At 34.5% G+C, this 14,229-nt stretch overlaps 2 protein-coding genes and 1 long non-coding RNA gene across 3 annotated transcripts; 2 read left to right on the forward strand and 1 right to left on the reverse strand.

Moving 5' to 3' along the window:
* LOC130653660 (tigger transposable element-derived protein 4-like) lies at nucleotides 1–1,639 on the forward strand. Its single transcript, XM_057456181.1, has 2 exons — nucleotides 1–308; nucleotides 454–1,639. The coding sequence occupies exons 1-2, from the start codon at nucleotides 1–3 to the stop codon at nucleotides 1,637–1,639; spliced, it is 1,494 nt and encodes a 497-aa protein (XP_057312164.1).
* A 2,117-nt stretch (nucleotides 1,640–3,756) lies between these two features.
* On the reverse strand, nucleotides 3,757–4,569 carry LOC130653661 (zinc finger MYM-type protein 1-like). The gene has a single exon (XM_057456182.1). The coding sequence runs from the start codon at nucleotides 4,567–4,569 to the stop codon at nucleotides 3,757–3,759; it is 813 nt and encodes a 270-aa protein (XP_057312165.1).
* Nucleotides 4,570–8,366: 3,797 nt separating this feature from the next.
* On the forward strand, nucleotides 8,367–10,065 carry LOC130655568 (uncharacterized). Its single transcript, XR_008984688.1, has 4 exons — nucleotides 8,367–8,475; nucleotides 8,713–8,747; nucleotides 9,478–9,582; nucleotides 9,913–10,065. It is a non-coding gene; the product is annotated as an uncharacterized LOC130655568 (long non-coding RNA).
* The last annotated feature ends 4,164 nt before the right edge of the window (nucleotides 10,066–14,229 follow it).

The raw sequence follows: 14,229 nt of genomic DNA on the forward strand, positions 1-14,229 counted from the left end.
ATGATTAATGATGCGTCATCCAAACCTTTCGAACGTCTTTTTCGAACGTTTTCGAGAAAATCTAAAGAATTTCAAAAGAAAGACACTCTCATAACAATGTCGTCTGTGGCAGGATCAAAGCGTCGAATTGACAATAAGTCGTGCAAAATCAAGTACAAAGCTCTTAAAGCGTTGGAAAAGGGTACTGCGCCAAAGGATGTGGCAAAAGAGTTCAAAATTCCTCCAAGCACCCTGTCAACTTGGAAAAAAAATAAAGAAAAGATTTACAAGCAGTTTAACAACGGGCAAACATCACAAATCAAAACATGGTAACAATCGAATGTTTTCTATTCGAATCATGGCCATGGCATTCTAAATTTAGAATTCCATGATTCGAATCAAACAAAATGTAAAGCTCCATCTACACTAGTCACAACTACAGAGATAAACGTTTTTCTCATCCATTCCTTTCAGGTATGGAGTATCCTTCAAAACCATCGCTGGAGAATCACGGTCCGTCACTGAGGAAATGACAGCGCCATGGTCGGAGACAACATCACCAACCATTCTCTCCCGCTATCCTCTGGAAGACATTTTTAACGCCGACGAATTTGGGCTTTTATTTCAATGCCTTCCCAATAAAACTTTGCATATGAAAGGTGATAAGTGTTCTGGAGGAAAACACAGCAAAGTTAGACTTACTGGTTTAGCTGCTGGTAATGCCTTGGGGGAACGATTGCCAATGTTTGTAATCGGCAAGTCCGCCAACCCTCGTTGCTTTAAAGGTGTCAAAACACTACCCTGTCGATACCGTTCGCAAAAGAAGAGTTGGATGTCTGGAGAGCTGTTCGAAGAGTGGGTACGCGAGCTTGATCAAAAATTCTCTGTCTCTAAGCGAAAAATTGCTTTGATTATTGACAATTGTACCGCACATCCTCATGTTGAAAACCTGGAATGGGTAGAATTGATCTTTCTTCCTCCAAATACCACGTCCCGAACCCAACCTATGGACCAAGGAATTATCCGCGCCCTGAAAGCAAAATATCGATCGCTAGCAGTGCGGAAATTGATAAAAGCCTTGGACGAGGAAAAATCGATTCTTGCAGCTATGTACATGCTAAGGAAAGCATGGGATGATGTTTCCAACAAAACATTCACCAATTGCTTTCGAAAATCAGAAATTTCCCAAAAGGATGCAGAAAGAGCGATCAACGAAGATGACGACCCTTTTAAAAGTTTAACCAGCGAAGTAGAAGAAGACCCAATTCCAACCCTCGATGCTGAACTCTCTTACATAAAACGAAGGTTTCCTGACCACATTGATCCTGACTTATCAACTGAAGATTTCATTGATTTTGACATTGAAGTCAGTACATCCCTTGGGCGTCTGAAGACTGCTGACATCATTGCTGAGATCACTGGGACTCAAGACGAAGAATTAAAAGAGGTCGACGAAGAAGACAAGGAGGAAGAAGATAAGATCACAAGACCGACGGCCGAGCAAGTGCGTACAGCTATCAACGTCCTCGAAGACTTGAGTATTTTTTCACATTTTGGAGAAGAAATGATAGCTTCCCTGAAGGACTTGAATCGTAATATCGCCAAAGATTTTGATATGAGTTGTAAGCAAACAGTTATCACCGACTTCTTTTCTAAATAAACATTAAAAAGTTCATTAAAAGTGTATTGTTTTGACTTTCATTAACCTAATAGCCCCCTTAAAGTTAGACTTAAGATTAAATATAACGTTTTTATCCAGCTGGTTCACGTAAAGGGAGGATATTGCGCTAAAAGTTGAAAACCTCTACAACTCGAATGTCTCCATAACTCGAACGATTTCCTTTTCCCCGTGGCTGTTCGAGTTATGGAGACTCTACTGTAGTAATTCATCTTTTAGACTCATTTTATCAACTATTGACACATCCACATTACAAGTTAGCTAAATTCCTTGTTCCAATCTTGACTCCCTTAACAGTCAATGAGTTTAATGTTTCAGACTCCTTTTCGTTTGCAAATGAAATTAAGAGCCAGAGAATTGTAATTTATTTATGGCAAGCTTAGATGTCGATTCTCTTTCCACGAATATTTCTTCACAAGAAACCATTGATAGAGCATTAAATGATAACACTGACAAATTTAGTAAATTATGTAAGGGTTATTTAAAAAAATTCTATCATTGGCTACAGGAGACTCGTATTTTACATTTGACGGTCAGTTATACAAGCAAGTCGATAATGCTGCCATGGGCTCACCTTTTGGCCTCAGTCTTGCTATGCCTTTTCTTTTACATCAATATACTAATTATAGTAGCTTTTTTGCCAGATTAATATTAAACTGGTTTTGTTTTGACATTGATTTATTTTCCGAATCTTCTTCTTAGAAACATACTGTTAAAAAATGGCTATATCTGAAGGCTTATCGATCAATGCGTTAAGTCATTTCTCGACAGAACCTTCGAAGATAAAATAAGGTTTCATCACCGTGCCGAAGCTAGAAGTTTTTATTATTTTACCATACTTAGGTAGATCAGTGCCGTAACCACGAATTTCGTTTTGGGAGGGCCAGCCTAGTTTTAGTGTCTAAGGAGGCCCCACCATGGTTGGGCCGAGGGCCCAAGAAAATTTTTGAATTTTGAGTGCGCTAGATTGGCTAAAAAAGCCTTTTTGAGAGTACTTTTTAAAGAAATTTAATCACTAGAAATCACGAAAATAAAGGAAAATACAGACAATTGCTCCAGTTTTCTGAGTTTTTTTTTTAAATCAGGAAATAAACGTTTACATAAATTTCATGAACAAAAGACTAAAAATGTTATCTATTGTAATAGCCAAAAGTGTCTATTCTGCTTTGGTGTTTATCGATAAATTCATCTCCTATTTGAGTTAAATCCTTTTTGTCAACGGAATCAGTATGAATATGGAGGACCATCAAATTGTTCAAACGTAAATTCGTGGTTTTTGATCTAAGGTACGTTTTGACTCGTTTCAAAGCAGAAAACGATCTTTCGCTGATGGCGTTTGTGGACGGCATTACCAACAACAATTTCGCTATTTTGACAACTTCACTTAGAAGAGTTCTTTGAGATTGATCAAAACTTTGTAACAGCTTGATTAGATCGGTTACTTTGAATTTCTCTTTGTCGTAACCAAGGTTGGATGCGATGACTGGGAGTAGCGGTATTTGGACTTTAGCAAGTGACTCGTTGATATCTCCTTCGTAGAAACGACAAACTGCTTTTAGATGACTTTCTCATTCCTGACCAGTGATCGATTTTAAAAGAACTTCCTGTAAATTGACGTATGTCTTGTAATCAGGTTGATCGAATCTTTGTTTGATGTAGTTAATAACTAGATCGAAAGTTTCAAAGTAAACGTGGCGATAGTGATCTTTGGCAGTGTCATGAAAATGATATGTTTCAGGAGGGCCATCTGATACTTTGTTAAAATAATCTGGCATCTTTCTTTTTCGTGGGGAGTTTAGGATCAGATACTCCGAGTTGTGATTTCCAGACATGAACTCGCTCCCAAAATAGCTCAAACAATTCGTTGCTTCTGATCTTCTCTAACACAGCTAAGACTTCCGACACCCGTTGCTGTCCCTCTGCTGCCGAAATATCTCCTTGGAGAGACCTGCTAAGATTATCTGTATGTTTCAATAGGGTTTCACCAAGACAACAGCAGAAGACAAAATTAAAACTAGACATAACAGTCATTACTCCGTTGATTCTCGCTCTCATATCTGGAAGCTTAACATTCGATAATGACCATGTCCAAAGCTCCATTAATTCCTTATGGTTTTCAAGAAAGGATTCAAGAACCTCACCTCGCACAGTCCATCGTGTAGGAGAAAACTCATGGACCGATTGGATTCAATTCCTGTTGCTTCTCTGATATTCTTTAATTGTGTGTCTCTCTTTGGCGATTTTTTGACAAGTTTACATATTTCATAGGCAGTTCCAAACGCTTCTTTAAGTTCAGGGATTTCTTTTATCACATCGCCAACAGCTAAATTCAAAGCATGTCCGTAACAGTGTGTGTACAAACATTTTTCATTCAACGATTTGATTTGGGTAGCAACTCCAGATCTGTGACCAGCCATGGATGCAGCTCCATCATAACATTGGCCGCGAGCATTTTCTAATTTCAAGTTCATTCGTAAAAGAATATCTTTGATTAAAAAAACGATTTGGTCAGCACTAGTATCAGGTAGTGGATGGAGGCCAATGAACTCCTCGTGAGCCTGTAATTCATCATCAACCCACCGAATGCAAATGACAAGTTGTTCCGTATTTGAGACATCCCCTGTTTCATCTGCAAGGATTGTGAAAATCTCAGCTGACTGAATATTTTTTGCAATGTCACGTAAAATACTAAGTGCTTCGATTCGCAGCATTTCGTTTTGAATAGCTGGTGACGTGTAGTTTTGGTTTTTTGCAAGCCATGCACTCAGTTCCTTATCATCTTCACATCGGAGTAAAAGTAACTGGTGGAAGTTCGAATTCAACTCGCTGTGTGTTTCCTCATCCAAATTGCCTCTAAACGGAAGTGATTGTCGCCCTAGATATCGAACGCTTTGCAACAGTTTTAACAGCATTCGTCTATCCCTTTCCTTTGTGGCTGCAAGATTATCTACCATGAAAAACTGTCTCTGCTTTTGTTGCAGAAATCATGCTTTTTCTAAGAGCACTGAGACAAGTAAAGCAGAAAGCAGCGTCTTTATTTTGGTCGTAATGTAACCAGAGGAACTTGTCAAACCATGTTGGGTTAAACGATCTTTGTTTCGGATCTTTACCAAACGTTGTTTTTGGAAAACTCAAAGAACGAGGTTGGTTCGGTTTAGATGGATCACTCGTTGTTTCCTTAAAATTATTCTCCGGGTTTGTTGGTGCTGTCGTTGTAGGTGTCGTCGTTGTAGGTGTTGTTGTTGCTTCTTCGTTTGTTCGTCTGAAAAGCAAAACAAGTGTAAAGGTTGCTTGGATAACAGTTATGTGATGAATTAAAAAGCAGTGGTGGGGTTAACAAAGTAATTAAATATTTATTTATTAATAAGTCACTTACTTTTCAGGTCTAATAAGCCATTTTGATAAATCACTTGTTTTCTTCGGCATTTTCACTCTTTTTCAAATTAGTCTGTTACTTTGTTAATTCTATATTCTTACACGTTTTTTTTTTTTTTTTTTTTTTGAAGTCAGTCCAACTCGTTCTCGTCTTCTCACAAACACTATTTTCAGAATGTAGTTTCCATCCAATTTCATCATCATTTCCATGCAGCAAACACTATCAGAATGTAGTTTCCATCCAATTTCATTATCATTTCCATGCAGCAAGTATAAGAGTCACGCGTTTTAAATAAATAAAAGAGTGGAAATCGGTTATAAATCATTCTCAATAAGTGTTTAGTTTGTTTATATATAACAAATGGTCTTAGACATAAGACAAAACGTTTTTCTTAACTTGTCATAACCATCTTTGAAAAAAATTATTGGGGGGCCCGGCCCCCCCTGGCCCCCCCGGTGGTTACGGCACTGTAGATTATCTTGGAAACTGCGATCTCGTTAAACCAACACATTTGATGATAATCTTTCATATTGTATGCTTAGGATTGCTTTCACATCTGGTTGTAGAATTCAAGATTTCTTCCGTTTTAGAACATGCAGATTTCTGTAAAAATAGACCTACTTTGGAGAACTTTTTTATACTCTGCACCGCTACTAGTAATTACGAATTGGAGTTAGAGGAGAGTCTGTTGATCCGTAAGAACAAGTCAATTCTCAAAAGAAACATTACGTTGTGCCATTATTTCTATTTTCCGATAGCTGACTTCCCCTTAGGATTAGTTTATGATCATACGATACGATCGTACGATCATATATATACGTACAGTGTTGTGCTAATTTCTTTTCATCTATTTTATAACGCCAGACACTTCATAATTTGTCATTGTTAAACATGTCAAGGTTTTTTTGTGCAACTATGTTTAGGCACAAAACAAAAATCGCGAATCGCTGGTGTGCTCGTGCAGCCCTGGAAAGTTGTTCACAGCATTAGAAGATAAATTGAGCAAAAGATTAAATGTAATTGAACTCGTTTTTAATTAAGTTGTTAATTGTGTTGTGTTTGTTGTATTCTATGTTAAGTTGTACTATAACCCTAAAGGCTGTATAACTGAAGACACTTTGTTATGCAAGCTAAAGACAAAGTTTTAAAAGTAGAGACGCTTCTTGTTGGGATCTGCGCGCAAACGTTTATTTAAATAATTTTTTAGGAAGTATTATTAAGGTGTAGCCTACTTCAGAAAGATTTTTTAAAACCCAATTCATAGTTCTGTCCATAGAATATTTCTTAATTTATTAAAAGAGATCTCAAGTCACAATTTTTTAACATGATAATTTTCATTTTTCATCGTGGCAAATGTGTTTAAACTTTAGGTGTAAATGGTACATATGCAAAAAACGAATTTTAAGGAGAGAACTCACGTAAAAACCTACATATATGTTTTTTTGGAACAAAACATTCTTACATATCTCATATTTCATTTTTTTTTATGTTCAAACTTTCCAAACAGTTATTGCATTAAAGGTCGCCGTCATTACCGAATATATGCCAGCTTTGTTTGTGACATCACACGGCGCACATAGCTCAGCAGGACTTGTGAGAAAGCACTTACGTCTTGGTTTTTCAAGAGAGATTATAATTTATTGCGAGGTTCGAACGATGAAGTAGACAAGCTAAATTCCAGTAGAACAACATGATCGTAGAAAAAATTATTTTCAACAACATGCAGGTAAACAAAGAAAAACTTTGAGACTTTTTGCTTTGTTTTGCTGTCATAATATCACTTCTAGTACATTTTATTGCGCCTAATCATTTGACGTGTTGTTTTTAAGTCTATCAAATTAATGAACCGCCTGTTGTTTTTAAGATGTTTTCACACAAAAGTAACACAAGCAAATTTTTATAACAAAGTTAAATACACGTAATGCTTATTTTTTTCCAAGTGATAATTCATGTCTGAAACTCTAAAACTATATTTATAAGATTAAAACATTATTTTATTGTGATAAAGATAAATATTTCAAAACATGATAAATAAAATTACTCTTAGACAATCACAGGAGATACAGTTTAACATTCCCTCGTTTCGTTCATTCAGAATGCGTATCTTTACATCTCCGCGGACATACGACACACAAGTAAGTATTTTACCGAACAGACAGTCGTAATTAATACTGCCACGACGAAGATCGTAGGACTACTTTACCTTAAATATCTCGACAACTAATGCTCACCAATTTAAAAAAATTAACACCGTTCATATTCACATTATAATGAACATTTTAGGCACAACTTGTAATCAATCGTTAGTTCTTCTTTAATGAAAACCAGATTTAATTAAAACTAATTTTAATTAAATCAACTTTGTTAGGTATCGCGGCAGAACCTCGAGTATCTGATTGTTTGAATAAGAAGCAAAGTAAATGTAGGTGTTATGTTATTAGAATTTTAACATTAAAAATTGGGGAAACCTCTCCAATATATTAGTCGTTACAGTAGAGTCTCCATAACTCAAACCTCTATAACTCGAATCTCTCCTTAACTCGAACAAATTCGTTGGCACCGTGAAAATTTTCTAATAAACTCTTATAAAAAAACCTCTACAACTCGAACCTCCATAACTCGAATCTTCCCTTAACTCGAACAAATTTTTTTGTCCCTTGGAGACTTTTCTCTCCATAACTCGAATTTTCTGACATCATAATCAAAATTCGAACAGTTTTCCTGATAAATTGGGTCTAAAAATCTTGTTAATACGTGTTTTGCAGGCCTTATTATTAATTCGAATGATTAATGATGCGTCATCCAAACCTTTCGAACGTCTTTTTCGAACGTTTTCGAGAAAATCTAAAGAATTTCAAAAGAAAGACACTCTCATAACAATGTCGTCTGTGGCAGGATTAAAAGTGTATTGTTTTGACTTTCATTAACCTAATAGCCCCCTTAAAGTTAGACTTAAGATTAAATATAACGTTTTTATCCAGCTGGTTCACGTAAAGGGAGGATATTTTTTTTATCTTGCTAGCGAGATTTGGGGATTCTGATATTCCAGCCTGGTCTAAAGAATTATAATTAAAACTAATACAGTAGAGTCTCCATAACTCGAACGATTTCCTTTTCCCCGTGGCTGTTCGAGTTATGGAGACTCTACTGTATTAGTTTTAATTATAATTCTTTAGACCAGGCTGGAATATCAGAATCCCCAAATCTCGCTAGCAAGATAAAAAAAAGAATAATGTTAGTTCTGAAAACTTCTGGTTAAACAAACTATTTGATCAGCTCTACTGTGTTTGTTTAGCTTGTGTTTCGAAACTTTGCTTGTTGGCCTTAAATTGTTTTCACTCATTCTTTTAGACAATTTCAGAGAGCAGGGAAGTTCTTTGCAACATAAAAAGTGCATTCTTATTTTTATGCTTTGTTCTGGCTTACGCTAGCAGTTTTGAAGGTGAAACTTTGCTTTATTCTGTTTTTCAAGGTTCCATCTCGTAGAGGTTAAATTGATTGTGTCCTTGGTAGTTATATTGCAATGTTTAACTTGGGTTGCAACACACACACTTACAATGTGTATTTTTTCTAGCCCGAACTAAAATGACAAAACTATAAATTTTTTTATTGTTTTTTTATTTCCTGTAGGTCGTAAGACAAAAACAAAGATGAACTTATCATGTATTTTCCTTTTTAGAAGACTTCACTTCTGATGATGAATCAAGTGGAACGGTATGAAGCCTTTATATACGTTGATAATAATAGGATATAAGCTGTTTTGTTTATCTATACCGAATAATATTACCAGACGACAAAACTATAAACCGAGCTTGAGATGTCGATACGCTGACCGAGGGCAATATTTCTTGAAAGAAATAGATATTTCAGTTTATATTGTTCTTAATGATGAATTTATAGCTTTCAAGAATAAAACTATCGAAGTGCGTGTACACTCCGCTAAAAGTAGGCTTTCTATATATGGATGTAATAAACTTTCGGTCCACATCACAAGTAAAGGATATGTCAAGGAAAGATAATTTATTGCTTTTTTCCGTCTCTGATGTAAAACAGATGTTGCAAGATGATGCAAGTAGTCCGGGGATGAAAACAACACAAAAATATCGTCAACGTACCATTTAGAGTAGACGGACTTGAATTCTGTTGGACAATTGTTCAACCAATTTTGCTCATGATAGCACAAAAAAGCATTAGCAAATGTGGGGCGGGCCTAAGTGTGAAACAAGATGGCAGTCTCTATATGGCCAGCCTTGACATTGACTCTTTTTACCAACATAAGACGTCTTGTGTTTACTGGGCGCAAAACTTACACAGTGCTGTATAAAGCCCGTAGTGAAGGATTTTTACCCAATCAGCGCTGCGAATTTCTGGTATTTACCGGTTGAAAATAGCTATGAGTTGATAATACTCAAATATTACTTTATTGTTAATAATTTTTTTTCAGTGCCGAGCAGAATACACAAAATGTATGAAAGCTGCAAGCGATGTCAAACAAAAAGTACAGTGTCTTAAAGGACGTACAATGTGCTATTCCACCTGCGTGAAACAGGTATGTTCGTATTTTATGTTTAGAAATTATAAGACGCTTTGTTTCCCCTCCACCAAACTGTTTCAAATTTAACAAAAGTTTTCAGTTATACTAAAAGTAAATCGAAATGCGTTACTGTAAACATTAGTTACGTTAAATATAAAACTTTTTAAGGAGAAGTAAAAATTATCATTATTTTTAAAAGTAATTTTTTCTTATCAAAATTTCTAAATTTGTCATAAAATTTCGTTATAAGTCGTCAATTCCTTTACTTTTCCACTCTCTTCTTTCTCGATGATTATTTTGAGAAAATCTGTTTTTCAAAAAGAGTGACTCGTATATTATTTTTAGTGTCACGTGGAACGAAGAAAATGTGCTGATGCAGCATCAACCATACGAGAGCGACTTGCGTGTAGTAGTAAAGGGGTGAAATGTGCAATTGGCTGTTGACACTAATTACAACGTCTAATTAAAGTTAACTAGAAGAAAATGCGTCATTTATAACAGCTAGTTTTATTTGTAAACACACCCCATCTCATTTCCTTTATGCATTTTCATTACCTTGTCGTTATACCCTGCCAAAAATGAACTTGTCAGTTTTGATTTCTGAAAAATAACCTTAACTACAGCGTAACCTAACCACATTAAAACATTTGAACTTGAAACTGTCTAAAAATTTTGCAAGTATCCCCTATTTGCTAGGTAATCCAGTCCATGAATATTTGGTTTGCACTAAGGAAAATAACATTAGGCCAGATATGAAATATATTATTCTTCTTAATCATAATGAATTGCTTTACCGTTATACACCCTATCATGTTTTCTAAAAGGTTTATTTTTTAGGAATACTTTTCTAAGACATTTTGGTTACAAACGTATTCCCAACAGGAGCTAATAAAAGAGCTAGTTAGTTACAAATAGTTATAACCAGCTAGTTAGGTAATTATGCTTTTTCTCGCAATCTTGTATTTAGCCATGGCGCTACAAAGCTTGTAAAATGATGTTTCTGTCACTAATAGTTGATCAAATTCTCACTTACGTAACCCTATTCGGGCCGGGGGGGAAGGGGGGGGGGGCGGATTCCCCCCCTGCCCTGACGGTTTTTTTTAATAACTCCTGATGCTTTCTTATATGGCTATGATACTTACTTAGTTTGAGCATTTATCTATTAGAAACCTGCATGCTAAAATTTTAGGTCCCATACCTTTCAGAGGCTTTGATATTGGCCATTACTCGAAACTACCCCTAGAATCTCTATGAAATCCTTATAATGGGGAAAATATAATAACTCCCTTTAGGAATATCCTTAGAACTTGAAACTTGCAACACAACTTTGTTTCATCAAGAGGAATCATTTTGAATAACTTTGACACGTGACTAATCCGACTTCCCGATTTTGTCGGATTTTACCCGAAAATCGGAAAATAACGAATTTGGGGCAATTTTTGGCACTTTTTTATCCGATCCATATAAAAACCAGAAGATATGTTAAAAAAATTTTATTTAGCTTTCAGAAACTTCAAACAGAATGTAAAAATTCGCTCTAGAACAAAAGTAATTATATTTTAAGCAGATAGTGGCATTTTTAACAATTTTCAAGCTTCTGATGACGTCACAGAAAATGTGGTGAAGCAAGCAAAAATTTATTGCCGCCATTTTGTTCCTTTTATGACGTACTATAAGTGTGCTAAGTTTGATTCGATTTGAACAATCCTATGAAAAGGCGGAACCTGCCCCCGGTCATAGTATGTTCGAAAAACCCCGGACCGATTAGGGTTAAGGATAATACGAAGGATAATACGAACATTAAAAAATTCCAGCCGCAGCTCCAGATTTAACTTTATACGCAAATAAAATACTTAAAACATTAGATTAAAACCCTGAAGATGTTTTCAAAGAATTCACTAGAAAAAATAGTAACGTAAATTTATTTTCATTCCTTTCGAGCTTGAAAATGGAGACGGTCTTTAAAAAATAGAAATTAATTACTTGTTATATGTTTCTCCCACTAAAACTTTGAGAAGCCTAGCCTTTACTGCGATTGAAAACCACCATATAAAGTCACATCTTTTGTTCTTGGAAACACTGTAAACTTTAAGTCCCCACAAACAATCCATTTTAAAAAAGTGTAGTTTGTTGTATAGACATATTATGTTATGGCCTCCCAGTGAAAAAATTAACATTTAGGAAAAATTTGATGTTTGTCAAAAGTTAAGCTATTCGTTTTGAGTAATTAGTGCAAAGAAAACTTATCTCCAGGTTTGTTGTTAATCAGAAAACCCAACTTGATGTTTTTATAAACCATACTCTTATATAGAAAGCTAGTACATACTAGAGAGCAAAAGATAAACGTGAGTATATAAAAATTCGGGATTTGTAGACCATGCAGTTTGTTCCTAATGTTAATTGCATAAGACATCACTGCTTATGAATATTGACCACTTTAGTTGTCGATGAAAATATGTCACAGCGGCAGATTTTTCTTGCTTTTTATGACGTTCACAACTAATTTAAATCTGATTCAATAAAAATAAAAAACATTATAACATTACTTTGTTGTAGAGATTTTAATGAAAATGCAAACATTTATTCCCATTGACTAAAGGAGTTAATAAAAACTATCAACGTGAAAGTATCATATACAATAACAACAAAATTTGCAGCCATTTTATTTTTCTCACTTCACAACTGTATTATTGAATGTTGTGATAACTAGTTAATTTTAAATAACTGAATTGGTTCAAATTCAATCAATGGTTGAACAAGTATGAATTTATTCCTACATTTGAAAAAGGTCTACCTTGACAACTCGAAAAAAAATATTGCGCATGTGCAAATTAGATCGACGTCGATCATTTCAATTATATTAATTTGATTAAAATTTTAACGATATCATATAATGTCTCAGGGGCGGATCTAGGATTTTTTTCTGGTTAGGCAAAATTTCATAGATTTTTTGGCAAAGTAATGTCAAGGGTTGTGGTGTTGTACGAGGTAAATCGGCCGTTTTGTGTTTTTGCTGTAAAAGGAACTAAAATTTTCCCAAAAGTAAGGTTTTTAGTTATTAAGAATCCTTCTAGATTAGAAACGAAAGTTTCTTTATAGCCAAACAAATAACAGTAACCCCCGTAGTTTTACCACTTTATCCTTGTTAAAACATGCGGATGGAAAATGCGTCTGGTTAGCAAATTCGATTTGAAACAGGGTTAGCGTTTCCATAATTTCTTTGAATCACATATTGGTATTAAGTATCTTAGCATCTTTTTTCGTTTTGCGCACATAATACGAGTACAAGTAATAAGTTGGGGATTTGCTTCATTTCAAAACATGCAATAAGTCTAATAACTAACAATACAACAAAAAATTACATTACAAGACAATTTTAGGAATAGATAGTCAACAGTAGTGCAACGTAGAAATATTGTTTGGAAAATTATAGTCTGTGGTAACAACCTGCAAATGCACAAAGAAAACCAGCATATAAAAGAATAAAAGATTTCCAGTTAGACTTACAGTGTAAGATCGCAACATATAATAAACGTGTACAAAAAGTATATAGTAATCACCTCTTCATGAAGTTAATACAGTTTAGCATTAGGGTTACTGGTGTAGTTTTGCACCAATTTCTATTAAGCATTAATTTTAATGCTATGAAATTCCCACAAGAGAAAGGCAGTTTATTAAGCCAGAAAAGAGTTAGAAATTAGAAAAATAACATCAAAACATTTAAGATGTCTCATATTATTTACCCTTACATGTCCCTGTCAACTATGTTTAAAAAATATTTTAATACTGTAAAATCTTTAAGAAAGTTTTAGTAACTATAAGCCAATTATGAAGATTCTCATATAAAAAGCAACATATATACAAATCCTACTCATATCTATAAGTTGACATGACATTTTGTTAGTTTACAGTCTGTAACAGAACGTTTTTTAACATGCAATTCTTGTTTCGATCTGTATATGTTTTACGTGAAAATCATTTCTATGATTTACTTGAATATTCACAAGTTATTTTGTTTGATTTTTTTCACCAACTTTGTGGATTATACCAGATATATATCCATTGTTTACAGTTTTCCAATATTATAAGGATTCAGAACAAATCTTCTGTGTTATTTACTTGAATATTCATCATAGGTACCAGGGTGACATCAAAATACAAGTTATTTTGATTGATTTTTTTCACCTTCTTAGTTCCTCTTATGAAACACAACTTTGTGGATTATACCAGATATATATCCATTGTTTACAGTTTTCCAATATTATAAGGATTAACAAATCTGTGTTCTTTTAATTGATGGTGATTTTCATTGTCAGAAGAATATTCATCTTAGGTACCAGGGTGACATCAAAATATCTTATCCTAAAACAAAATTATATCAATGTATTGCTCAGCAAGATGAGAATAAGAAATATTATAAAACAAACTTGGACTATTCTTAGATTAGGTATTGCTTCATTCTTTTGTTTTTAGCAATATTATTACAATTAAAAGTAACATGGGAAAGTCAAAGAGATCTTCTCATGTTCTTAAAAGTTTTAAAATGAGCAGTGGGATGTTGCATATAAAATGCACTGTTTAAAAGTTCCCACAAAGTCAAAGTTCTTAGGGACAATCACAATAAAAAAGTATATGCTAAGCGTATAAATTTGGCGGTGGGAC

The sequence above is a fragment of the Hydractinia symbiolongicarpus genome, chromosome 8, assembly GCF_029227915.1.
Source record: "Hydractinia symbiolongicarpus strain clone_291-10 chromosome 8, HSymV2.1, whole genome shotgun sequence".
NCBI classification, from domain to species: Eukaryota; Metazoa; Cnidaria; class Hydrozoa; order Anthoathecata; family Hydractiniidae; genus Hydractinia; species Hydractinia symbiolongicarpus.